Source organism: Loxodonta africana, chromosome 3 (assembly GCF_030014295.1).
Source record: "Loxodonta africana isolate mLoxAfr1 chromosome 3, mLoxAfr1.hap2, whole genome shotgun sequence".
Classification (NCBI taxonomy): domain Eukaryota; kingdom Metazoa; phylum Chordata; class Mammalia; order Proboscidea; family Elephantidae; genus Loxodonta; species Loxodonta africana.
Window position 1 is genome coordinate 37,443,919 of NC_087344.1, and position 26,946 is coordinate 37,470,864.

The 26,946-nt window shown below is 44.7% G+C and overlaps 1 protein-coding gene across 4 annotated transcripts; it reads right to left on the reverse strand.

The window, feature by feature from the left end:
- Window positions 1-26,875, reverse strand: WRAP73 (WD repeat containing, antisense to TP73). 4 transcript variants are annotated; one of them, XM_003413199.4, is made up of 12 exons: window positions 26,583-26,873; window positions 17,096-17,248; window positions 16,397-16,513; window positions 11,487-11,559; window positions 9,696-9,799; window positions 8,758-8,844; window positions 8,246-8,380; window positions 8,054-8,131; window positions 3,403-3,508; window positions 2,200-2,325; window positions 1,414-1,605; window positions 1-1,044 (listed from the first exon to the last, which is right to left on the reverse strand). In XM_003413199.4, exons 1-12 carry the CDS (start codon window positions 26,649-26,651, stop codon window positions 926-928), a joined length of 1,359 nt encoding a protein of 452 aa, XP_003413247.1. In that variant the 5' UTR covers window positions 26,652-26,873; the 3' UTR covers window positions 1-925. The 4 variants fall into 4 exon arrangements, with proteins under 4 accessions (XP_003413247.1, XP_010591463.1, XP_064137205.1 ...); XM_064281135.1 differs by adding an exon at window positions 20,616-20,725 and having other exon boundaries at window positions 927-1,605; window positions 26,583-26,875; XM_010593161.3 differs by lacking the exon at window positions 1,414-1,605 and having other exon boundaries at window positions 26,583-26,870.
- Window positions 26,876-26,946: the final 71 nt, after the last annotated feature.

Here is a 26,946-nt window from a genome sequence, read left to right on the forward strand (position 1 = left end):
TTCTGGAGGAGCTTTGTAAACCTGTCAGCTTGCTGTGCACTGATAGCCGTGGACATTCCAAATTCGTAGGATGGTACTAACTGACCCGTTCTCTTTGCAAAGGGACAGGTGATGCCCAGCCTTAAACAAGGATAATGAGCAGATCCCAGTTTGGAATCCCAACGGTGCTCTGGTGGCTTTCACCTCGGCTTCCTGGCGGAAGCACCTGAATTGAGGGGGGTACTTTGGGATGGGGCTGGGCGTTGGTAGTCTGATGAGCTCCTGTGATTGCAGGACAGCTGAGGCAGGGATTTGTGGCACTGATCCTTGAGTCTAGGTGAACACAGACATCTTGCAGAAATGACTCAGTGGTTAGGGACCCACTTTGGCCCCATGCTTGTAGGGACTGGCCAGCAGCTCAGGTCCAGCTCACCCTCCCAGCCAGTCTGAGCACAGCCCTCAAGGTGCTTCAGGCTCTCTTCCTCCCACTTCTCTAAAGCAAACTCCCCACAGGGGGCTACACATGCCCCATGTGGAACCCAGGCTCACGTGTGAGGAGTCGCAAACCAAAAGGAGGAGAAGGAGCAAACGCAGGGGGCCTGTCTGGGGGAAAGGGGAGGTGCAGACTGGCTACTTGGGGCTCAGTTACTCTAGGGGGGTCATTTTCCCTAAAACCATGAACCAGAAACAAAACTAGAAAACATTCCTGAGACCTAAACTTCAAGAAAACAAGCGTCCACGATCTTATCAGCTAGAAATATTTATTTTAAGTAATAAAAATTAGTTTTATACCATACATATTTACAAAAATGCCTCACTAGAGAAAAATAAAATCAAATAATTTAACGTGGACTGTCATAGAGCAGCCCGGAGATGCTCCGCTCCTTCCCCTGGTGGGTGGTGCTGAGCGCTGCTCTGGGCCAGCCCAGCACGGCTGCCCAGGCCCTCAGGCTGTGCCAGCCCCTTCCTCAGTTTCCAGGAAACACAGGCAAAAGTGGTCCTTGCTGAGGAGGGCCAGGGAGTCCCCACTCAGATGCCAGCACAGGGAGAGCACGTGGAAATCACCTGCAGAGACACAGGGTCAAGCAGGGCCACCAAGGTCCCCAAGCAGCCCTTGTCTGGGGGTAGGCAGATGGGCCTGCAGGGACCTACTACCCAGGCAGTGGGGCCTGGTGAGCCCAAAGCTGCCTCGACCTGGGGCCAGGCTTCTCTCTCCTACCGCAATCCTCCTCAAAACACCTACAAAGCTCAGGTGAGGAGCCACTCTGAATCAGGTGGGCACACTGGGGGCAGGCCTGGAGTTTTACCAAAGATGCTGAATGAACTTCAGTTGACACTCAAAGGCAGTAACGCGTTTACACGGTTTCACCTGTGTCTGATGGCAATTTGTACTGCGTTCTACCGCAGCACACATGCCAGCTGGGGCAGACTCACCTTCCACAGGCACCTGCACTGACACACAGCCCACCGGCGACCACAGGTAGACGCGGCTGCCTCCTGTGCAGATGGCCAGGCGGGCCTGCTGCGGGTCCCACTGGAAGGTACGCACTGGGGCCAGCTGCTCCAGCACCACAAACAGCCTGAGCTTCTGGACGTCCCAGATCCATACGGCATTTGGGATATTGTCTGACAAAGCAGTAGTGACAGGGCCTGGTGTCTACCGCTGTTGTCCCCAGCTGAACCCCACCCCTGCTCTCCTGATATCTGCCCCTTAGATGGGAGCTAAGGGAGCAAGCTGTGTCAGTGTGTGAATTCTGCTCTAGCTCCTGTCACCGTGGGTCATGTTTTAGGCCATCACTCCTGTCCTTCACAGGGGTCAGCATTCATTCTCTGTGAAGTGCCAGGCTTTAGGCTCTGTGGGCCACATGTATGCTTTTCTTTGTTTTTTTACAACCCTTTGAAAATGTAAAAACCATCCTCAGCTTGTACCGAGAATGCCCTGGACCCCTGCTCTGTACTTAATAGAAAGAAGCAAGCAGAGCAGAAGGCCTGTAAGCAAAACTGCTGACCAGCTGTTGCTTAGACAAAGATAAAGCCCAACTCCTTAGAGAAGAGCTACTCCAGCAGAACGTGTGTGTCCCAGCAGGAGACAAGGCCAGAAGTGATGTGTGGGAAGCCATGTTATGGCATTTCCTTTTTGAATCGTGTGCACATGGTACCATGGGTACCAGTGAACAGACCCGGCACACACACACTTCACCCACAGCCCCGCACACTGACCGTTCCTTGTTGCCAGGAAGTAGTTGTCAGGGCTGAAGGCCAGCATGCCAATGCCAATCCTGGGGTTCGCCCTGTCGGTGACAGGTTTCAGGGTCTGCAGAGAGACTGGCAGGGAGGCGATCTCGTCTGGAAGAGTGCAGGAAGAATCACACCGCAATCACCATACTGAGACCAAAACCTGAGCCCCAATGCGGGGACAAGCCCAGCCCACAGGCAGTCTGCTAACCAGGAGAAAGCTCCAGACCCTCATCTGCTGAGTCCACAGGGAAAGAAAACATGCCCTGAACAAAACACGGAGGCGACTCTTTAGCCAAATGAGGAGCCTGGTGTGGTAAGAAGCCTGACCACCCCTCCCCATAAGGGCTGTCCCTGAGCTGCTTGAGAATCTGCAGGTAATCCCCTCCTCCTGCAGCAGTGCCCCTGCTGCCTGGTGAGCCAGGAAGAGGTGCCCACAGCGCCCAGAACCACCTGGTTCTGACTGCATTCAGGTGCACAGCCCAGGTAGCTCTGACGCTCAGCACCTCCCCTCTCCTCCAACGTCTTAGTTTACAATCTGCTGCAACCTTCCCTTTACTCTTCTGATTTAGACTTTCCCAACATAGAAAAAGCCGTGTAAGATCAGAAGTGGAGGCTCTGACAAGTTATAAAGCTGGTCCAGGTGAGGCTTGCTGCGGTGCTCCAGAGCCTCTCTCCAGCCCACGGATATTTCCAGAGCCTTGGGAAGGAGCAGCTGCTGTTCTAGGTGTTCCCTTTACCTAAGAACCCATTCGGTCGCCCACTGTCTCTGTGGGGCAGGTCTCCCATTGTGCCCATTTTACAGATGCATCTTGCCTAAGGCCACACAGCCAGAATCCAAAGCACCCAGCAGTCTAGTCTGATCCTTTACCCTTGAGAGCCTCCTGACCCCCTTTCTGGCTCACCCCAAGAAATCCTGTTATTTATTTAAGAATAGTGCCCTCTGAGTATAAGCTAGCAAATTTGGATTTCCAGAGCTTACATTCAGTCAACAAAAACAGTGCACAGGTGGTCAATCAAGTACTGCAAACACTGCACAATCTGAAGATTAACAGGTTGAGAGATGCTGGCTAGAGGTGACCAGGAAAAGAATACCGTGTGTGCATATGTGTGTTTCTAAATAAACACTACCTGAAGTTTACTTGAACAAGGACTCGTTTTCATGCAAAAAACCCCTCTGTTCCTTACATTTTGTCTCCGTGGTGGAGAAAGGCCTGGCCGCTGCTCTTGGGGGTGGGAAGGGAAGGGCCCCCAGCCCCAGCTTCGGACTCTTCTCTGCCTCCTTATAGACAACCTGAAAGAGAAAGCACAGCCACGTTCAGCACCAGGCTTATGACAGTGCACGTGGAAGCACCTGGTAAACAGCCACACAGCACAAATGTGAAAAGAGTAAGACGCTGACCCCCACCCCCAGTGTTAGGCCCGGTCATAAGGGAGCTGTGCCGTGTCCCTTCAGACATACGGGGATTACACATTCACTTATATTTTTCCTAACCCCCACACGTCTGTCAGTTTTTCATACCGTGGAGGCTTATGTATTGCTGTGATGCTGGAAGCTATGCCACCGGTATTCAAATACCAGCAGGGTCACCCACAGCAGACGGGTTTCAGCTGAGCTTCCAGACTAAGACAGACGAGGGAGAAAGGCTTGGCAGTCTACTTCTGAAAAGAGTTAGCCAGTGGAAACCTTACAAATTGCAGCAGAACATTGTTTGATATAGTGCTGGAAGATGAACCCCTCAGAAAATACAACTGGGGAAGAGCTGCCTCCTCAAAGTATAAAACCAAAAAAAACTCATTGCCGTCGAGTTGATTCCAACTCATAGCAACCCTACAGGACAGGGTAAAACTGTCCCCATAGAGTTTCCAAGGAGCGCCTGGTGGATTTGAACTGCTGACCTTCGGGTTAGTAGCCGTAGCACTTAACCACTACGCCACCAGGGTTTCCCCTCAAAGTAACCGTCGACCTTAATGGTGTGGAAGGAGTCGAGCTTTCACAACCTTCATTTGCTGATGTGGCACGACTCAAAATGAAAAGAGCTGTAAACATCCCGTAATAATTGAAATATGGAACGTACGAAGTATGAATCTAGGAAAATCAGAAATCGTCAAAGATGAAATGGAAGGCATAAACATGGATATCCTAGGCATTAGTGAGCTGAAATAGACTAGTACTGGCCATTTTGAATCAGACTCTCATATAAGGTCTACTATCCTGGGAATGACAAATTGAAAAAGAATGGCGTTGGGTTCATTGCCAAAAAGAAAATTTCAAGATCTATTCTGAAATGGAAATCCTAGTGCCACAGTAGTTAGGAGCTATGGCTGCTAACCAAAAGGTCAGCAGTTCAAAGCCACCAGGCACTCCTTGGAAACCCTATGGAGCAGTTCTGCTCTGTCCTGTAGGGTCACTATGAGCTGGAATCAACTCGACGGCACCAGGTATTCTGAAATACAACGTTGTCTGTGATAGGATAATATCCATATGCCTACAAGGAAGACCAGTTAATACGACTATTATTCAGATTGACACATCAACCACTAAGGCCAAAGATGAAGAAACTGAAGATTCTTACCAACTTCTGCATTCTGAAATTGATCAAATATGCAATCAGGGTGCATCGATAATTACTGGTGACTCGAATGCGAAAGATGGAAACAAAGAAGAAGGACTGGTAGTTGGAAAATACGGCCTTGATGACAGAAATGGTGCCGGAGATGGCATGACAGAGTTTTGCAAGACCAACGACTTCTTTATTGCAAATACCTTTTTTCACCAACATAAACAGCAACTACACATGTGGACCTCACCGAATGAAATACACAAGAATCAAATCAACTACACCTGTGGGAAGAGATGATGGAAAAGCTCAATATCATCAGTCAGAACAAGTCTAGGGGCTGACTGTGGAACAGACCAATTACTCATATCCAAGTTCAACTTGAAACTAAAGAAAATCATAACAAGTCCACGAGAGCCAAAAATATGACCTTAAGCATATCCCACCTGAATCTAGAAACCATCTCAAGAACAGATTTGACATGTTGAACACTAATGACCGAAGACCACACGAATTGTGGAATGACATCAAAGACATCGGACCTGAAGAAAGCAAGAGGTCTTAAAAAGACAGGAAAGAAAGAAAAGACCAAAATGTCAGAAAACTCTGAAACTTGCTCTGGAACACGTCAAGTAGCTAAGCAAAAGGAAGAAATGATGAAGTAAAGGAGCTGAACAGATTTCGAAGGGTGGCTCAAGAAGACAAAGTATTATAATGACATGTATAAAAACCTGGAGGTAGAAAACCAAAAGGGAAAAACACACTCGGCATTTCTCAAGCTGAAAGAATTGAAGAAAAAATTCAAGCCTTGAGTTTCAATAGTAAGGATTCTACAGAGAAAATATTAAACAACACAGAAAGCATTAAAAGAAGATGGATGGAATACACAGAGTCACTGTACCAAAATGAATTGGTCGACGTTCATTCAGCCATTTCAGAAGGTCGCATATGGTCAGGAACTGATGGTACTGAAGGAAGAAGTCCAAGCTGCACTGAAGGCACTAGCGAAAAACAAGGCTCCAGGAATTGACCGAATACCAATTGAGATGTCTCCACACATGGATGTAACACTGGAAATGCTCACTTGTCTATGTCAAGAAATTTGGAAGACAGCTACCTAGCCAACCAACTGGAAGAGATCCATATTTATCCCTATTTCCTAGAAACGTGATCCAATCGAATGCGGAAATTATAGAACAGTATCATTAATGTCACACACAAGTAAAATCTTGCTGACGGTCATTCAAAAGCAGCTGCAACAGGATATTGACAGGGAACAGCCAGAAATTCAAGCTGGATTCGGAAGAGGACATGCAACCAGGGATATTATTGCTGACGTCAGATGGATCCCGGCTGAAAGCAGAGAATACCAGAAAGATGTTTACCTGTGTTTTACTGACCATGCAAAGGCATTCACTTGTGTGGATCATAACAAATTATGGATAATATTGTGAAAAACAGCCATTCTAGAACACTTAATTGTGCTCATGAGGAACTTGTACATGGTCAAGAGGCAGTCATTTGTACAGAACAAGAGGATACTGCGTGGTTTAAAGTCAGGAAAGGTGTGCATCAGGGTTGTATCCTTTCACCATATCTATTCAATTTATATGCTGAAGAAATAATCCAAGAAGCTAGACTATAGGAAGAAGAACGGGACATCAGGACTGGAGGAAGATTCGTTAGCAACCTGCGATATGCAGATGACATAACCTTGCTTGCTGAAAAGTGAAGAGGACTTGAAGCACTTACTGATGAAGATCAAAGACCACAGCCTTCAGTATGGATTACACCTCAACATGAAGAACACAAAGAGCCTCACAACTGGACCAATAAGCAATATGATAAATGGAGAAAAGACTGAAGTTGTCAAGGATTTCGTTTTACCTGGATCCACAATCAACACCCATGGAAGCAGCAGACAAGAAATCAAAAGATGCATTGCACTGGGCAAATCTGCTGCAAAAAACCTCTTTAAAACACTGAAAAGCAAAGATGTCACCTTGAAGACTAAGGTGCGCCCGACCCAAACCATGGTGTTTTCAATCGCCTCAAATGCACGTGAAAGCTGGACAGTGAATAAGGAAGACCGAAGAACTGACATTTTTGAATTATGGTGTTGGCAAAGAATACTAAATATACCATGGACTGCCAAAAGAACAAACAATTCTGTCTTGGAAGAAGTACAACCAGAATGCTCCCTGGTAGCAAGGATGGTAAGACTACGTCTCATGTACTTTGGACATGTTATCAGGATGGATCAGTCCCTGGAGAGGACATCATGCTTGGTAAAGTAGAGGGCCAACTAAAAAGAGGAAGACCCTCAATGGGATGGACTGATGCACTGGCTGCAACAATGCGCTCAATCATAACGACTGTGAGGATGGTGCAGGATCGGGCAGTGTTTTATTCTGTTGTACATGGGATCACTTTCAGTCAGAAGAGACTAGAAGGCACATAACGCCACCACCACCACCATTTAATTTAGGGGCGGTTAAGAACTTGGGTGCTAACCAAACAAAGCCTGCAATTCGAATCTACCAGCCGCTCCTCGGACACCCTATGGGGCAGTTCTACTCTGTCCAACAGGGTTGCTATAAGTCAGAATTGACTCGATGGCAACAAATTTGTTTTTTTTGGTAGTATAACACATAAGGAGTTGTTTTACACATTGGGAAACAATGTTCAAAAAAATCAGGTCCAGAAGACCCTGTCTAAAATAAGTTAAAGCTTATTCACTCTGATCATCACACAAAACCATGATCCCTGGCCAGTTTCCCCAGAAAGGTGCAGACACTGGGTGAGATGACCCCTCCAGCAGGAGGACTACATGGTGGGGGCGCAGCACACACAGTGCATTTCTGCCTGGATGAGGGATCTGAGGAACCGAGCGCGAAGACAGATGCGGGAGTGCGAGGAAGAGTGGGTAGCATCTATTGTCCTGCTGGGCACCGCACTCTGGGCTCACAGCCAGAAAGGAGCAGAGGGACAGACCCCATAGAGGGCAAGAACTGGATAGACCCAAGAATGAGGTATTGTGGGGAGTCAGGAGGGGAGGGATAAAGGAAAAGCTAGGAATAAAGACACCGCTCCCTTTGGGGACCATGGAGAAGCAAAATGGAAGACCAAGAGTAGAGCATGAGATTTGAAATGTAACATTAACAAGCATTTATGATGATTCAAGTCTCTGGTTAAATAATATTTCAATATATAATGTAAAAGAAAGAGCAGTTTTCTATTCCCACCACTCAACCAGAAACACAAAACGCCACACTTACGATCTTGGGATTACTAACGGTTGCAGGATGCCCAAACTCCGTTATCATCTTCCAAGTCACATGATTTAGAATGCGCACCTGGTTAAAGACCACCATGAGGCAAGGATTAGCACCACGGTGGCCCCTCATGCCCCCGCCCATGCAGCCAGCCCTAAAGAGCAGGTTTGAACCGTGAGCACTGCTGGGTCTCACCTTTCCATCATAGCTTCCGATGGCCAGGAACTGGCTGCTGGGACTCCAGGTCACAGACTTGACTCCCAGGGACCACTCATACGCAGAGTAGGTCGACAGTAACCGGCCATCCAAGGAGTACAGCAGGATCTTATACTGGACGAGATATTTCAGTCGTTATTTAAACATCACAGGCATGCTGGAGACAGCCAATACAGAGCGGGACCGCCTGGGCAGCAGGTAGTCAGTGGAAGACCATGTAGTCAAGACTGTCCTGGTGCACGGGGGTGGCAACACTGCGGTCTCAGCACTGCCCTCCAGTTAATAAAGCAAAACCAGCACAGCAAAGTGTGAGCACTATGACCAGGGGGCAACTGGGTGTAAAGTTAATGACTTGCTGATAAAAATTCTTCAGCTCAACCTCTGAAGTATAATAAGGTTAACCAAATTGCAGCATTCAAAAAGCATTAGATAAATACACCATAGGTAAAAGTTCTTAAAAGAGGAAAGAGCTCCCAGGGTCATATTTATACCTCCAGGCAGGTGTCCCACACAGCCAGCACACAGCCATTGGGTGCCCACTCGATCCCGACAAGGTCCTGGGTGTCGGTCTCAAAGTGCTTCCAAAAGAAGAGGGAAAGACATATTAAACTCTGGAAATATTTTGTTAGACAGACCATCGCACCTATTTTATAACTGAGATTTTCAACACATTTGGAATCTCATTGTTTTATACAGAAATGGGCACTAATGTCTACAACTGTGCCTCTTCTACACTGAAGACACTCCGCATGGGCACCACTCAGCTGGCATTCGGCAGCCCCGCCGACCCCATGAGATGGCTTCTGTTTGGGTTCTGCCATGCTTGAGCTGTTCCCCTGCCCAGACACCGTCTTCACCCTCTCTTCCCAGGCTGAGTCTTACTCCTTTAAGTAAGACAAGATCCCTTCCAGGAACACTTCTGAGGACACTGGGTGATGAGGGACCCTCCTCTATACTAACGGCATTCCATACATATCTCCACGTGAACACCTGATCACCCTGAAACCACCTGTCCCACCTTCAGACTACAAGCAACTTGAGGGCCGGGCTAAGTACCCTCAGCACCTGGAATTGTGTCCAGCACAGAGTAGACACTTAGTCAAGGTCAAGTTCAGTTTTACTCCTCCTCCTAAAAGGGCATACATATATAAAAATGCCAAATTAAACAAATCAAAAAAGGGAAAATGGCTTGAATCTGATGGCATCTATAGCACCCAGCATGCCCCATCTTCACCAAGTCTTGGGAACACTTGGCTAGCAGGTGTATTACCTGAAGTTACACACAGCACCCTTGCCCTGCGGAAATAGGGAATCACACTGTCCCACATGACACCAAAGGTCCCCTGGAATCTTAAGAGATACACATTTCACCCACTTCCTCCCCAGTCACAGGCCCACATTATCCCAGCTGGCAGAGGACAAGTCTTACCCTCAGGAGCTGCCAGTCACTGCAAACGAAAATGCTGATGTAGTCCCTGCAGTCCCGCCTCTCTGCCAGCGCCATGTAGCGGCCATCCCTGGTGAAGGTGATTCCTACCAGACAGATTAAGTTGTGCTGACATCAAGAAGTAGCTGATCACAGGAGCCATGTTCACAGAAGAACAAGGAGAAGCAAACAGAGGCCAGAAGAAGCACAAACGCAGAACACTGCAATTCTTTAGAAAAGTATATTCCGTTTACACAGGAGAGACAATTAAGGTGCCAGTGGTCTCGCTTTCACCAGATGGTGAAGACACAGATGCTCCCGTTCATTTCACATGCATACGCAGAGCAGCAATTTGCAAGGAATCTTTGAATAATGTAATACCGCCTAATCTCATCTCCGATGAGGCATAAAATGTCACGGAAAAATACAGCGCCTTATGAATCACCACATTTTCAGGAAATAAACTGCAGGAAATCCTGAGGTATTTTCAGCTAATAAAAAGCCAGCTGGTTATGACATTTCTTATTTTTTACTTCGGAATTGAACTATTTGCAAGAAATACTTTTAAGACAAGCAGCTGGAAGGAAAACTCGTTAAAAAGGTGAATCTCTATTTTCCGGGTCTGTATTGGCTTAAAGAGCCTTTGCCAAACTGCACACGGCAGGAGCGAGAGGAGCCCCGTCAGTGACGGAACCAGTGCTTCACCCGAGAAACGCATATGCGGCCTGGAGGCACAGCGGCGTTCACACTGTAAGAATTAAACCCTACAACTGCCTTTCATTCAGATGCTATTTCCACATTTCTGATGGCAACAGAGAAAAATGGAAACGTTATTCAAATTATGTAACACATTCACTCTGATTATTAACCAAAAGAGACGTATTACTGTAACTTCATGATTTCAGAGTGGGAGATCCATTTAGCTCTAAATCACCCAATTACACCCCACCACTGGCATGCTCAAAGACTACAGTCTTCAGTATGGATTACACCTAAACATAAAAACAAAAATCCTCACAACTGAACCAATAAGTAACATCATGATAAATGGAGAAAAGATTGAGGTTGTCAAGGGTCCCATTTTACTTGGATCTGCAGTCAACACCCATGGAAGCAGCAGTCAAGAAATCTAATGACATTATTGCATTGGGCAAATCTGCTGCAAAAGACCTCTTTAAAGTGTTAGAAAGCAAAGACGTCATTTTGGGGACTAAGGTGCGCCAGACCTAAGCCATGGTCTTTTTAATCTCCTCATACCTACACAAAAGCTGGACAATGAATAAGGATGACCAAAGAAGAAGTAATGCCTTCGAATCATAGTGCTGGCAGAGAGTATGGAATATACCATGGACTGCCAGAAGAATAAGCAAGTCTCTCTTGGAAGGAGTACAGCCAGAATGCTCCCTAGAAGCACGGATGGCAAGACTTTGTCTCACATACTTTGGACATGTTATCAGAAGGGACCAGTCCCTGGAGAAGGACATCACGTTTGGTAAAGCAGAGGGTCAGTGAAAAAGGGGAAGACCCTCAACGAGATGGACTGACATGGTGGCTGCAAAGATGGCTCATGCATAGCAACGATTATGAGGATGGTGCGGGACAGGGCAGTGTTTTGTTCTGTAGTACGTAGCGTCGTTTTGAGTCGGAACCGACTAGACGTCACCTAACAACAACAATGAATAACATGAGTTGACAAACCGTTGAAGCTACTTTTGCATATGTTTCTATTTCAATGATAAAAACGTTACAAAAAACTGAAAAGAAATAGCTTTGGAATAGGACTTATGTACTCACCCTGTTGACAAGCTTTAGGATATTTGATATAAGATACAGATTTTGTACACAAGGACCAGACGGTTATCCGCAGCTGTTGGGGAAAAAAGGGAAAAGAAAAAAAGAGCAACGGTATATATTTAACATTTTCAGAAAGACCATCTCAGACACTCAGTACCCACATAAACAGATTTACTGCTACAGTGAAAAACAGTTCCATGGGTGTCATCTCTCTTAAGTATCCAGACTAACATTTTACTGTTACGAAAGCAAATTGAATGCTCCTTAGGATTTCATTTTCATTTTATAACAATATTATTTGAGTGACACAAAGAGCTAAATATAAATGAATTTTAGGATTTCATCTTCATTTTATAACAATATTATTTGAGTGACACAAAGAGCTAAATATAAATGAATTTTAGTTAGCTATTTCCAAGTAATCAAAGTTTGCATACTATGTTGTTGTTAGGTGCCATCAAGTCGGTTCCAACTCACAGCAACCCCGTGCGCAATAGAATGAACTATCCTAAGCCTGAAAAAAGGTTATGTAGTCAGAGGAGACTCTTTGTCACAAGGTTCTGTGTCCTCCGTGCACGTGGATGAACGTGAACGCCTCTGCAGCTCAGATCTAGACCCCTGCTTCACAAGACAGCTGTGCACAGTGCCTATAGCACCCAGCAAGAAGGCTCAGTGCTCAGATAGGGAGGTCAACTGCCTCACCCCTACGAGTTGGTCTTACCGTGCTGGCTGCTCCTATAGGAAAACCTCTGAAGGGACCGCTGTCAGCTACTTCCCACACAGGTAGTGGAGAGCTGACTAGCACTACTCGAGAAGGCTGCAAGGAGGCAATGTCCTAACACAGATCACCGAGAGCTGGCCACTGCAGAGACTCAAACGGGGCACTTCAGGGAGAAACACGGGATCTTTTGCATTCTCATTTTAAGATATTTATAATATTTGATACACTCAGAACATATGTAACATGTAAATTAGGAGTCCCTGGGTGGCACAAGTGGTTAAGCGCTCGACTACTAGCTGAAAGGTTAGAGGTTCGAGTCCACCCAGAGGTGTCTCAGAAGAATGGCCTGGTGAGCTGCTTCTGAAAAATCAGCCATTGAAAACCCTATGGAGCACAGTTTTACTCTGACACACATGGGGTTACTGTGAGTTGGAACTGACTTGACGGCAAGTGGTTTGGGGTTTTTTCTTTGGTTTTATGTGTAAATTATGAATTTAAAAAATAGCAAGCACTCATAAACACGCTGCCTACAAACGCATTTAATATTGAATTTCTATAAACTTCTAAACTCCCTCCCTAGACCCCTTACAGAGCCATGAAAACAAATAATCTCCCCTGACCAGAATTCCCAAATTCTTATTTCTGAAAATGTCCTCCATCCCCCAGTGCAGCGGTTGCCAAAACAACTCAGCAGACGCACAGAAAGCGCCAGCACACCTCCATGGAGAAGAGGCCCAGCCTGGTCGTTCTAATAAGCACAGCTCAAATGTCAGATGAGATAATGGACATGGGCAAATCTAGGTTTCCATTAGGCACCGTTCCAGGATGAGGAATATGGGCTGGACCCTGCTCTCCATCAGGTAAGTATAGCTTTAACAAACCTGTAGGACTCCTCTGAGGTTAAAACAGTGCTCCATGTTTCTACACCAAGTGTGACTCCTGCAAGCTAGGCCAGTCTTTAGGTTAGGGGTTAAAAGTGAATGAACAAATTTTCTCCCCATCAGCTGTTCTTAGAAAAGAAAGTCTGATGTCTGTGCCTGCCTCTCTGGACACCTCACACATACCAGGAGAGAAGTTCTGTAAACACACCTCCTGAATCAGATAAACAGGCTCCAGATGATGGCTATGGCGCACTGGGCACAGCGTCTGCGCTGACATTAAAGTGAAGCGCGCGCTGGCTCTTCTAAGGCGACAGCACCAACACATCATACGAATCTGGTTGTTTCTATTTGAAGAGGAGAATGTTTAAATTCCTCTAACATACCTCACACATCGGAGGCCCTGGCATAGCAAACTCAAGGAGGTGGTCATGGTGTAAACTAAGCGAAGTGCACAGATTTCCAACCCAACAGATCTGGGATTGAAACCCTAACCCTGATGCTTACTGCCAGCAGGTGCTCGGTCAAGGGAACTGACTTCCGAAGCTCGGAAGTCTGTTTGTAAAACAGAACACTGACCTTTCAAAGCTCTCTTGATGAGCAGATGGGAAAATGAAAGTAGGTGTATATACACGTTTCTCCGTGAGCGGCGTCTACTGCCATGGAATACTAGGGTGCATGGAGCTGAGGGGCAACCATCACTGAGACACGCTCAAAAATGGCAGGAAACACACAGAACACTTTAAATCTGATTTTTACCCTTCATGCCCTACCAAAAGAAAAATGTTAAAAAAAGAAAAAAAAAAAGACAACTCTTTCTAACTTTAAAAAATCCAAGAAAGCAGAGGTAGTTGAACATACACCTCCATCGACTCTATTAACATCAGCTATCAGACCGGAAAAACAAGCGACCACCAGTGGCAGTGAGGTGATCACACGCAGACCCTGCCCTGCCCACTGTCCCTCAAACCAACAGCTCACGAGCTGTGTCAGGGCCACTCCATGGGCTGAGGACTTGCACCGGCATCTCCACCAAAACCCCTAGCTCAAAGGGAGACACAGCACCGAGCAGGGTGCCGTTCACAGGGAGTGACGGGCCGCGCAGCTGGCACTCAACCTAAGATCTTAGTTCACTTTTTAGAAACCCATCTGTCCAAACACTCTCCAAAAGGCTAAGGTCATCCTTCAGGGACTTCGCAATCATGTTCCTCCTGAGCTGCATTATGCTTTCAAGTATCATCGCATTTAAGTACGAGCTGAAATGCTAATTGCAAGAGAACATTCACTTTTGAAACATGATTTATCTTCCCATCTCACTCCTTTTCCATAATATTTTCAAGTTTTCTTGACATAATAAAAAATAAGCACATTTTTATGACTTTACTGATATTGCCCACACTGCTGGCAAACTGGAAAATGCCAGTCCTTAAGCAAAAATACTTAAAACGATCTTTTTCAACCTAGACTGCTTGCGAAATTAACGTTAACAAATACAGCAATTTGTAGCAGCTCACCTAAATTCTCCACCATAATGAGAAATGAAGGTGATATCACTATTTTGTCAGAAGTGAAATACATTTAGAGGTCGAATACACCCATGTGTAAGTATATATACCTTAGTGAACTCCAAAGTCAAGGATACCCTTGCATTAATACAAATAATTGAGTGTTGACTAAAACAAAATTAAAACCTTAGAGATAAATTTTACAAAATATGTACAAGATCTACGCACTGAAAATACCACTAAGAAAAAATTTAAAAGACTTGAATAAACAGAGAAATATCATGTTTGTGGATCCAAAGACTCAATATTTTTTATGTCAATCACCCCCAAACTGGTCTACAGAGTCATTCTGACATTTATATGGAAAGGCCAAGGACCCCAAATGGCCAAATGACTTTGAAAAGGAAGAACAGGGTTGGAAAACTCACACTGGCCGACTTTCCAGAGTTACAAGGAAGCTACCACAGTCACAAGAGCGCGGTGTTGGCACAAGAAGAGACACAGCGGTCAATGAAACAAAACGGAGGGTCCAGAGACAGGCCCACACACTCCCGGACAAACGATTTTCAACAAATGTGCAAAGGTCAATTCTGTGCAGAAAGAAATACATTCAAAATGAATCATATCTCTAAATTTAACAGATGAAACTATAAAACTTCTAGAAGAAAACAAAGAAAAAAATCATTCTGACCTTGGTTTAGGCAAAGATTTCTTATATAGGACATAAAATGCACAAATCATAAAAGAATACAATGGATCCATTAGTTGTTGTTGTTAGGTGCCATCAAGTAAGTTGGTTCCAACTCATAGCAACCCTATGTGCAACAGAACCAAACTCTGCCCGGTCCTGCGCCATCCTCACAATCATTGCTATGCTTGAGCCCACTGTTGCAGCCACTGTGGCAATCCATCTTGTTGAGGGTCTTCTTCTTTTCTGCTGACCCTCTACTTTACCAAGCATGATGGCCTTCTCCAGGGACTGACTAATCCCTCCTGATAAGACATCCAGAGTATGTGAGACGTAGTCTCACCATCCTTGCTTCTAAGGATCCATTAGAGCCAATCAAAACTAAAAAGTTCTGCTTTTCAAAAGAAACTTAAGAAAGTGATAAATGCAAGCCAGTGCCCAGCTACCACTACTGACCATTATGATCAGGGTCACATTAGATGGATGGTGATAGAATGGGAGAAAAATGTGGAACGGAACTCAAATTCTTCAAAAGTCCAGACTTCCCGAACTGGTTACCGTTAGAGTGCTCCCCAAGCCTACCGCCCTGATATATACTCTTTAAACCCTGAACCAAAACTACCCCTGAGGTCACCTTTTAGCTAAATAACAGATGGGCTCATAAAATAAAGATCAACTGTGAGTACTGCACTCCTTTAAAAAAATCTAGTAAAAAAAAAAAAAAAAATCTATATGACACCAAATAGTCACCAAATGGTCAACAATTAAATCAAAGATGAGAAGGGGATAGGGACACTAGAGTACTGGAAATAGAACAACCAGAACAGAAATAATGAGAATGCTGACACATTGTGAAAAGTCAACTGATGTCAATGAATAATTTGTGCAGAAACCGTTGAACAGAAACCTAATTTGCTGTGTAACCTTTCACCGAAAACACGCATTACTAAAAAGAAAAAAAAACTGAGCAAGGATATTCTGTAGTAATACAGGTTTTTAATGCCCTGAAGCTTAGCTATATACAAGAAACACCCACTTGAAAGTACCTAGGTTATTTCAGGAGTGAGAGGTGCAGAGTCACACTTACTAATGAAGCGGGTTCAGGGAACTGCACTTACATGGAACTCAGTTGTATTGAGGATGTGGCGACCATCTGGGCTCCAGCACGAAGCCACCAGGCCTGCCGAGCCCTCGTCTATCTTGCAGTGCCAATCTGGCTGTTCCAAGGACCAGACCTAAATTCACAAAAGGGAAACACAGGATTACAAACTAATCAGGACACCAGAGCAACGTCTCTCCAAGGGACAGCACCTAGCTTTAAAGAACTGAATGAACATCAACTGCATCTAGTCAAAGTACAGAGTATCTTTAGAAATCTTTCATTATGAAGGACTGGGCCTAGATTCTACTACAAAAGCAAGCCATATAGCTTGCTGATTTCATTTTGTTGTTACTGTTGTTGTTTAAACTGCTTACTCACTTTGCTGTCCCTAATACCTCATTTAACTAAACTTCAGGCCCATAACAAAACTCTATACCTTAACACTTCCTAAAAGACATAATGCCCAAGTTGCTAGACAGCTGTCTGCACACACTTCCCATTGCTGAGTTATACTCACTGACAAAGAGTATTCTGGAACTTCCTCATTTAAAAAGTATTTAAACTATAAGAGATCTATTAAATTTTAAAAGAAACTGGCTTTAAACTAAATTCTTTTTTTATTTTTTAAATTGGGAGGGCACAGAGCAAAACCATTCCCTCTCAGTGACATTCTTGGGAGGGCTTCATCATCCCCACCAGGACAGGCAGCACTAACCTGCACAAGCCCTCGTTTGTACATGGCGCACAGGATAAAGAGAGAGTCGGCTGACCACTCTATGTGCTGGATCTGGTCCAGGCATGTGTACAGCTGAAGGATCTGAAGTGTGTTCACATCTCGGACCACTAGACGGTACTGGACACACGAAGCCTAAACATGAAAATAGAACACTTGATGTTCTGTGTTCTAAAGTGAGCTTTCAGGATGTAAAAACTCTCCCATATGCAGTAACTGTCTCCTCCCCAGCTTTCAGACAGGCTTCCTACCTAGCTAATTTTATGTTTATCAGTTATGTAACCCATTCTAAAAATAAGATGAATTAATAAAGATTAAGTAGAAACATACAAACTAGGTTTTAAAATTTTGTGATACCCTACTATAAAAGTATAACATTATTTTCAAGCTCTCTACTTAATTTTCTGGAGTCCCTGGGTGGTGCAAACAGTTTATGCACTCAGCTGCCAACCAAAAGGCTGGATGGAGGTTCAGGTCCATTCAAAGGCTCTTCGCAATCTACTTCCGAAAAATCACTATGGAGCACAGTTCTACTCTGACACACGTGAGGTTGCCGGGAGTCAGAATCAACTTGACGGGAACTGGAACTTAATTTTCTAGTCCTTTCTTAATTACATGTTAAAAACTAAACTCAAGTAGAAAACAGAACTGGGCAAAAGATCTATTGTGAACTAATAACCAACTAAAAACCAACTTGTCTCCTAGTTTTGTCAATTTTAGAAAACTTCCTTGAATTTATTAAGGGTAAGAAAGAGGCCTCGCAGTTGCAATTAAGAACCACAAAAGTGCCTTTTGTGGGGTCTAACTCAGAGCCAAACCAATAGAAGGTCAATATTTCTTCCTGTTCATATTTGTTAATAATGACCACATCTAAGCAAACAGGTATACACAGATGTAGAAATTATTTCCTTAGATATGGGCTAATAACCCAGGCTCTGTGATCTGCATTGGATAGGGCCTGGTGCCCCCTAGCTGTGGGACTCAAGCAGTCCCAGCCTCGCTGCCCCAGGGGCCACTTTGAGAAAGGTAGGTAGGAGCAGTGCCTGCCTCCACGGGGACTTTGTGGGGCTGACACAAGGTGGCGCCAGTGTAGCATGTGGGGCCATGACACGTCGTTAAGACTGTCCCAGAAAGACAAAGGCATCGTAAACCCGTTATTTTGTAAGCTGGTAAGTGGTGTGGCTACTTTCTGTTGTCTTCTCCAATTCTCCTTACCCGTTCTCCCCACAGGGAGAGTAAATAATTTAAACTACTAGCATTCTATCCTAGGAGCCCTAGTTAAGCGCTGGGGTGCTAATGGAAACACTGGCAGTTAGAACCAGGACTTCAAACTGGTTCTGCCCAGTTCCGTCATTGTCATGGAAGCAAAATTAGAAGAGACCCAAGTTTGTAAAATTTGGGTGAAGTGGAACCGTAAACGGAACAGAAAAAATTACAGATGGAAGCCCTGGAATGGGAGACTTGGAAGAGGTGTAGTGAGCCCTTTCAGGAGCCTGATGTGTGGGACCAGATTATTGGCAGGAATATGGAGATTGACACACATTCACAGTGCACCCTGCCATCTTTGAGCTATGGGCCCACTGCTATCTCGGACTCTGCAAGTCAAGGGATTTGATTACTGTGCAACATGCAGGCTGCCCCCAATTCTTAAGAGAGAAATTAACTTTCCAGCGGAGCTTCGACCCATAATCTTTCCTGTTCCGCTTGACCCACATTTAAAAAATTCGGGACCTTCTGAGTTTCCCTTTGTCAGCCATGACTGAAGCAGGCAGAAGTAGTTCAAAACCCTGGTTGAAACACACCCAGTGGCTCCGCAGGATAAAGCCCTTGCAATCTGCTCCCCCAAAGATAGGCATATGCAGACATTAATGTTGACTGCTTCATTTTTGTACCTATCGAGTTCAAACTCGATGAGTAGTTTGTGTTTTATGAGCTTCCATTTTTAAAAGTCACATTAGTTTTCCACAGAAAAAGGAAAGAGGGAGAACAATTGCAGATTGGAATAAATATGTATCACAATACTTATTTTTTCATACTGGAATCCTGAAAACTGTGATCAGTTAAATTAATTCTTTATTAAATGGAATAATTTTACCAACACTTGGGAAATAATATAAAATCTGCTGCAGATGACAAAAACGACAACATGTACTTTATCTTGTATTTAGGCCTGAGCTTTCAAGAACGTGATCCTAGTATCAGATTATTGCCAAGTTTCTCACAATATTTTGCTCAGAGTGTAAAAACAAAAAAGTGTCAAATTTAAGCATGTCAGTTTGTTCACCGTGGTGGCTTGTGTGTTGCTGCGATGCTGGGAGCTATGCCACTGGTATTCAAAAATCAGCAGGGTCACCCATGGTGGACATGTTTCAGCTGAGCTTCCAGACTAAGACAGATTAGAAGAAGGGCCTGGTGATCTACTTCTGAAAAGAATTAGCCAGTGGAAATGTTACGAATAGCAGCAGAACACTGTCTGATACAGTGCCGGAAGATGAGTCCCTCTGGTTGGAAGGCACTCAAAAGACAACTGGGGAAGAGTAGCCTCCTCAATGTAGAGTCAACTTTAATGACATGGATGAAGTCCAGCTTTCGAGACCCTCATTTGCTGATGTGGCACGACTCAAAATGAGAAGAAAACAATAAACAGCTGCAAACATCCATTAATAATTGGAATGTGGAATGTAAGAAGTATGAATCTAGGAAAATTGGAAATTGTCAAAAATGAAAGGGAATGCATAAACATCGATATCCTAGGCATTAGTGAGCTGAAATGGACTGCTATCGGCCATTCTGAATCAGACGGTCATGTAGTCTACTGTGCCAGGAATGACAACCTGAAGCGGGATGTCATCCTGTGCATCATCAACACAAACGTTTCAAGATCTATCCTGAAGTACAACACTGTCTGTGATAGGAAAATACTCATATACCTGTGTCACGGGTTGAATTATGTCCCCTCAAAAAATGTGTGTATCAATTTGGCTGGGCCATGATTCCCAGTTTTTTTGGCTGTCCTCCATTTTGTGATTGTAATTTTATGTTACAGAGGATTAGGGTGGAACTGTAACACCCTTACTAAGGTCACATTCCTGATCCAATGTAAAAGGAGTTTCCCTGGGGTGTGGCCTGCACCACCTTTTATCTTACAAGAGATAAAAGGAAAGGGAAGCAAGCAGAGAGTTGGGAACCTCATACCACCAAGAAAGCAGCACCAGGAGCAGAGTGCATCCTCTGGACCCAGGGTCCCCGCACCTGAGAAGCTCCTCAACCAGGGGAAGATTGAGGACAAGGACCTTCTTCCAGAGAAGACAGAGAGAAAGCCTTTCCCTGGAGCCAACTCCCTGAATTTGGACTTTTAGCCTACTTTACTATGAGGAAATAAATTTCTCTTTGTTAAAGCCATCCATTTGTGGTATTTCAATTATAACAGCACTAGATGACCAAGACAGCCTACAAGGAAGACAGGCTAATATTATTACTAATATTATTCAAACTTACTCACCAACCACAAGGCCAAAGATGAAGAAACCGAAGATTTTTACCAACTTCTGCAGTCTGAACTTAATCGAACATGCAATCAGGATACACTGATAATTACTGGAGACTGGAATACTAAAGTTAGAAACAAAGAAGGATCAGTAGCTGAAAAATACGGCCTTGATGACAGAAATGATGCCAGAGATCGCATGATAGAACTTTGCAAGACCAACACATTCTTCATTGCAAATACCTTTATTCAACAACATAAATGGTGACTATACGCATGGACCTCGCCAGATGGAATATACAGGAAACAAATCGACTACATCTGTGGAAATAGACAATGGAAAACCTCAGTATCACCAGTCAGAACAAGGCCAGGGGCCCAAGGCAAAACAGATCATCAGTGCTTATACAAATTCAAGTTGAAGCTGAAGAAAATTCCAAGTCCACGAGAGCCAAAGTACAACCTTGAGTATAACCACGAGTGTATCCCACCTGAATTTAGAGATCATCTCAAGAACAGATCTGACATATCGAACACTAGTGAGCAAAGACCAGACGAGTTGTGGAATGACATCAAGGACATCATACATACAGAAAGGAAGAAGTGATTAAAAAGACAGGAAATACCAAAATGGATATCAAAAGAGACTCTGAAACTAGCTCTAGAACATCCAGTACCTAAAGCAAACAAAGAAATGATGAAGTAAAACAGTTGAAGATTTCAAAGGGTGGCTGGAGAAGATAAAGTACTATAACGACATGTGCAAAGACCTGAAGTTAGAAAACCAAAAGGGGAGAACATGCTAGCATTTCTCAAGCTGAAAGAACTGAAGAAAAAATTCAAGCCACAAGTTTCAATAATGAAGGATTCTATGGGCAAAATACCGAATGATGCAGGAAGCATCAAAAGAAGATAAAAGGAGCAGACAAGGCACTGTACCAAAAAGAACTGGTCGACGGTAAGCCATTTCGAGAGGTAACATATGATCAAGAACCAATGGTATTATTTTGGAGAGTGGCATCTGGGGTCTTAAACGTTAGCAAGCGGCCATCTAAGATGCAACAATTGGTCTCAACCTGCCTAGAGCAAAGGAGAATGAAGAACACCAAAGACACAAGATAAGTATGAGCCCAAAAGTCAGAATGGGCCACATAAATCAGAGACTACATCAGCCTGAGACCAGAAGAACTAGATGGTGTCCAGCTACAACCGATGACTGCTATGACAGGGAGCACAACAGAGAATCCCTGACGGAGCAGGAGAGCAGTGGGATGCAGACCCCAAGTTCTCATAAAAAGACCAGACTTAATGGTCTGAGACCAGAGGGATCCTGGAGGTCATGGTCCCCAGACCTTCTGTTAGCCCAAGACAGGAACCATTCTTGAAGCTACCTCTTCAGACAGGGATTGGACTGGACTACAAGACAGAAAATGATACTAGTGAGGAGGGGCTTCTTGGATCAAGTAGACACATGAAACTATCTGGGCAGCTCCTGTCTGAGGGGAGAGGTGAAGGCCGAGGGAACAGAAGCTGGCTGAATGGACGTGGAAACACAGGGTGGAGAGAAGGAATCTGCTGTCTCATTAGGAGGAGAGCAACTAGGAGTATATAGCAAGGTGTATATAAGGTTTTGTATGAGAGACTGACTTGATGCGTAAACTTCCACTTAAAGCACAATAAAAATTAAAAAAAGAAAAAAGGAACCAATGGTATTAAAGGAAGAAGTCCAAGCTCCACTGAAGACAGTGGCAAAAAACAAGGCTCCAGGAAGTGAAGAAATACCAATTGAGATGTTTCAACAAGCAGATACAGCACTAGAAGTGCTCACACATCTATGACAAGAAATTTGGAAAACAGCTACCTGGCCTACCAACTAGAAATCTATGTTGTGTTAGGTGCCATCAAGTCAGTTCCAACTCACAGCGACCCTAGGTACAACTGAATAAAACACTGTCCAGTCCTGCGCCATCCTCATGATCATTGTTATGCTTGAGCCCGCTGCTGCAGCCACTGTGTCAATCCATCTCCTTGATGGTCTTCTTCCTTTTCGTTGATCCTCTACTTTACCAAGCATGATGTCCTTCTCCAGGGGCTGGTCCCTCCTGATAATATGTTCAAAGTATGTGAGATGTAGTCTCACCATCCTTGCTTCTAAGAAGCATTCTGGTTGCACTTCTTCCAAGACAGATTTGTTTGTTCTTTTGGTGGTCTGTGGTACACTTACTATTCTTCACCAACACTACAATTCGAAGGTGTCAATTCTTCTTTGGTCTCATTCATCCTTCAGTTTCAGCATGCATATGAGGTGATCAGGTCAGGGACACTTTAGTCTTCAAGGTGACATCTTTGCTTTTCAATACTTTAAAGAGGTCTTTTACAGCAGATTTGCCCAATGCAATGCATCTTTTGATATCTTGACTGCTGCTTCCATAAGTGTTGATCGTGGATCCAAGTAAAATGAAATCCTTGTCAACTTCAGTCTTTTCTTCATTTACCAAGATGTTACATATTGGTTTACTTGTGATGCTTTTTGTTTTCTTTATGTTGAGGTATAATTCATACTGAAGGCTGTGGTCTTTGATCTTCATCGTAAGTGCTTCAAGTCCTCTTCACTTTCAGCAAGCCCGGTTGTGTCATCTGTATAATGCAGGTTGTTAAGTCTTCCTCCAAACCTGATGCCCCGTTCTTCTTCATACAGTCCAGCTTCTGAGATTATTTGCATAGGACACAGACTCAATTGGAAACCCTGGTGGCATAGTGGTTAAGAGCTATGTCTGCTAACCAGAGGCTGGCAGTTCAAATCCACCAGATGCTCCTTGGAAACTCTATGGAGCAGTTCTATTCTGACCTGTAGGGTCACTACGAGTCGGAATCGACTCGACGGCAACAGTTTTTTTTTTTTTTTAACAAGCTCAATAAGTATGGTGAAAGGATACAACCCTGACACATACCTTTCCTGACTTTAATCCACCCAGCATCCCCTTGTTCTGCTCGAACAACTGCCTCTTGATCTATGTATAGGTTCCTCACAAGCACAGTCAAGTGTGCTGCAATTCCCATTCTTCCCAATGTTATCCATAATTTGCTATGATCCACATAGTCAAATGCCTTTGCATAGACAATAAAACACAGGTAAACATCTTTCTGGTATTCTCTGCTTTTAGCCAGGATCCATCTGACATCAGCGATGATGTCAGTAAAATTTTGCTGAAGATCATTCAAAAGCAGTTGCAGCAGTACATCAACAGGGAACTGCCAGAAATTCAAGTCAGATTCAGAAGAGGACGTGGAATGAGGAATATCATTGCTGATGTCAGATGGATCCTGGCTGAAAGCAGAGAACAACCAGAAAGATGTTTACCCATGTTTTATTAACTATGCAAAGTCATTCGACTGTATGGACCATAACGAATTATGGATCACACTAGAAAGAACAGGAATTCCAGAACACTTAATGGTGCTCATGAGGAACCTACACATAGATCAAGACGCAGTCATTCAAATAGAAGAAGGAGGTACCATGTGGATTAAAGATTTCAGCAAAACCTTGCTTGCTGACATACAAGGGGACTTCAAGCACTTGACTACAGCCTCCAGTATGGATTACACCTCAACATAAAGGAAACAAAAATCCTCACAACTGGACCAATAAGCAACATCATGACAAAGGGAGAAAAAACTGAAGTTGTCAAGGGCTTCATTTACTTGGCTCCTCAATCAATAACCATGGAAGCAGCAGTCGAGAAATCAAACGATGCATCATATTGGGTAAATCTGCTGCAAGAGACCTCTTTAAAGTGTTAAAAAATAAAGCTATCACCTTGAAGACTAAGGTATGCCTTACCCAAGCCATGGTGTTTTCAATCGTCTCATATGTATGCAAAAGCTGGGCAGTGAATAAGGAAGAAAGAAGAATTGATGCCTTTGAATTATGGTGTTGACGAAGATTATTAAATATACCATGGACTGCCAAAAGAATGAACAAATCTGTCTTGGAGGAAGTACAATGTGAATGCTCCTTAGAAGTAAGGATGGCGAGACCTCGTCTCACATACTTTGGACATGTTATCAGGAAGGATCAGTCCCTGGAGAAGGACGTCATGCTTGGTAAAGTAGAGGGTGAGCAAAAAAGAGGAAGACCCTCAACAAGATGGATTGACATGGTGGCTGCAATGACGGGCTCAAGCATAACAACGATTGTGAGGATGGCGCAGGATCAGGCAGTGTTTCATTCTGTTGTGCACAGGGCTGCTACGAGTCAGAACCAACTTGACAGCACCCAACAACAATGCTTTATCTCGTATTTAGGCCAGAGCTTTCAAGAACATGATTCTAGTATCAGATTATTATCCAGTTTTTGATCAGGGTGTAAAAGCGAAAAAAGTGCCAAATTTAAGCACGCAAGCATCACCTGTCACTTTATAATTTATTGGAATTTCCATAAATGGTATTTAAAAAGAAACGAATTTATAGGTGGGCACTTTGAAAAATATATCAAGGTTTCTGTGGTGTCCTTTAAGCCAATTACGTTTTTTATTTTGTAGCTGAATGCCATTTTATATAATTTACAATACCTCTACAATGAAGGTAAATACGCAACTTGAGAGTTACATTCTCAAAGACCTAGACCAGAGCAATAGGAACGTTAATCAAGGCTCAAACGTAGAGTCGTGAACCACTGTCTATTAATAGAGAATGGTGTAAACGAAGCTAAATAAATGGTCTAAAAGGCATTTTTTTTCTTAATGGCTTTTCAATGACAATTACACCCCCTCTCCCATGACCCTGAAGATACACAGCAGTCAAAATGGCACATTTTGCAACGTTAAGTTTCATGTTCAGAAAAGCTTGATGATTTAAGCACCCACAGAATGAACATCTCTGACAACTATTTTCATCTAGGGATAGAAGGCTTTTGTTATTGTCCTTACATGCCATCTAGTGGATTTCTGACTCGCAGCGACCCCGTGTCACAGTGTAGAAGTGCTCCATAAGGTTTCCTAGGATGCAATCTTTTTTTTTTTTTTTAGCCAGGTCTTTCTCCTGCAGAACCACTGTACGTGTTTGAACCAGATCTTCGAACCTGTTCTCCCCAGTTCAGTCATGGCCAACCACGGAAGGGAAACCCAAAAGGACCTGGATTTTTTAAATGTGGGTGAAGCAGAACGGGAAAGGTTATGGGTGAAGCCCTGCTAGAAACTTCAATCTCTCTCTTAGAAAACAAGGGCAACCTAGCATTGCATAGCAACCAAACCTGCATAGCCCTGCAGAGTCCAAGAAACAGCAGATGGCAGGCTGCTGCAAGATGGCAGCGAGGTGCCACTCTGAAGGTGGGTCCAACTCCACAATTCTACCAATCATCCAATCTCACACACCAGTCTCCTGAAAGGGGTCACTTCGCCTCTTCTGAGTCCCATTCCAGGGCCTCGACCTGTAATTTCTTCTGTTCTATCCTAGGGTTCCGCTTCACCTCAATTTTAATAATTTAATAATAATTTAAATAACTCGGGCAGAACTAGTTCAAAGCCCTAGTTCCGACTGCCAATCTATTAGCAGCTCCGCGCTTAAGCAGAGCTTCTAGGATAGAATGGTAATAGTTTAAATTATTGGAAAAGACAACAGAAAGTAGCCGCACCACTTACCAGCTTACAAGCCAACGCAGTTAGTATGCATTTGCCTTTCTCTGACAAACTAGCAACGTGCTACTGCCCTACACGCTACACTGGCCGCCAGCCCCCAGCAAAGTCCCCCCGAGGCAGGCACCGCTTCTCCCCGCCTTTCACGAAGCAGGTGGGGGGCGCCGGGCTCGATCCGCATTCAGAGCCCAGAGTCTACCTCCACCCCGGCCAACGGCGCCGCCCCAGCAAGTCACAACAGTCGAGAGTGGCGCCCGCCATCGCGCCCCACCTCCCCCCCACCCCTTAGCGCCCATTTTGGCGTTGCCCTGGACGGACCTCCCGGGCAAGGGGCCCTGGCTCTCACCAGGTACTTTCCGTCCGGGGAGAACTTGCTGAGCAGGCCGGACAGCTTAAAGACCTCGGAAAAGTTCATGGCAGCCGCCGCCCCGAGGGCCCAAGGGCCGGGGTCCCGCCTCAGCAGCCCCCGGCGACGAGGCCGCCTCTGCTGGAGAGAGGCCGGCGGACCGAGGCCGTGCCCAGGCTGGACCCACACCCGCAAGCCAGGAAGCCCGCCGGCCCGCCCAGGTCCGGGTCTGACTCTCAGGGTCAGCCTCCGCCAGGCCGCCCACCGTAGCCGCTGCAGTTCCCAACCGCGGCCCGCCGGACTCCACAGCCGGAAACCCGGGGAAGGCGGGAAGCGAGCACAGCCTATCAGGGCCCCGGATGTC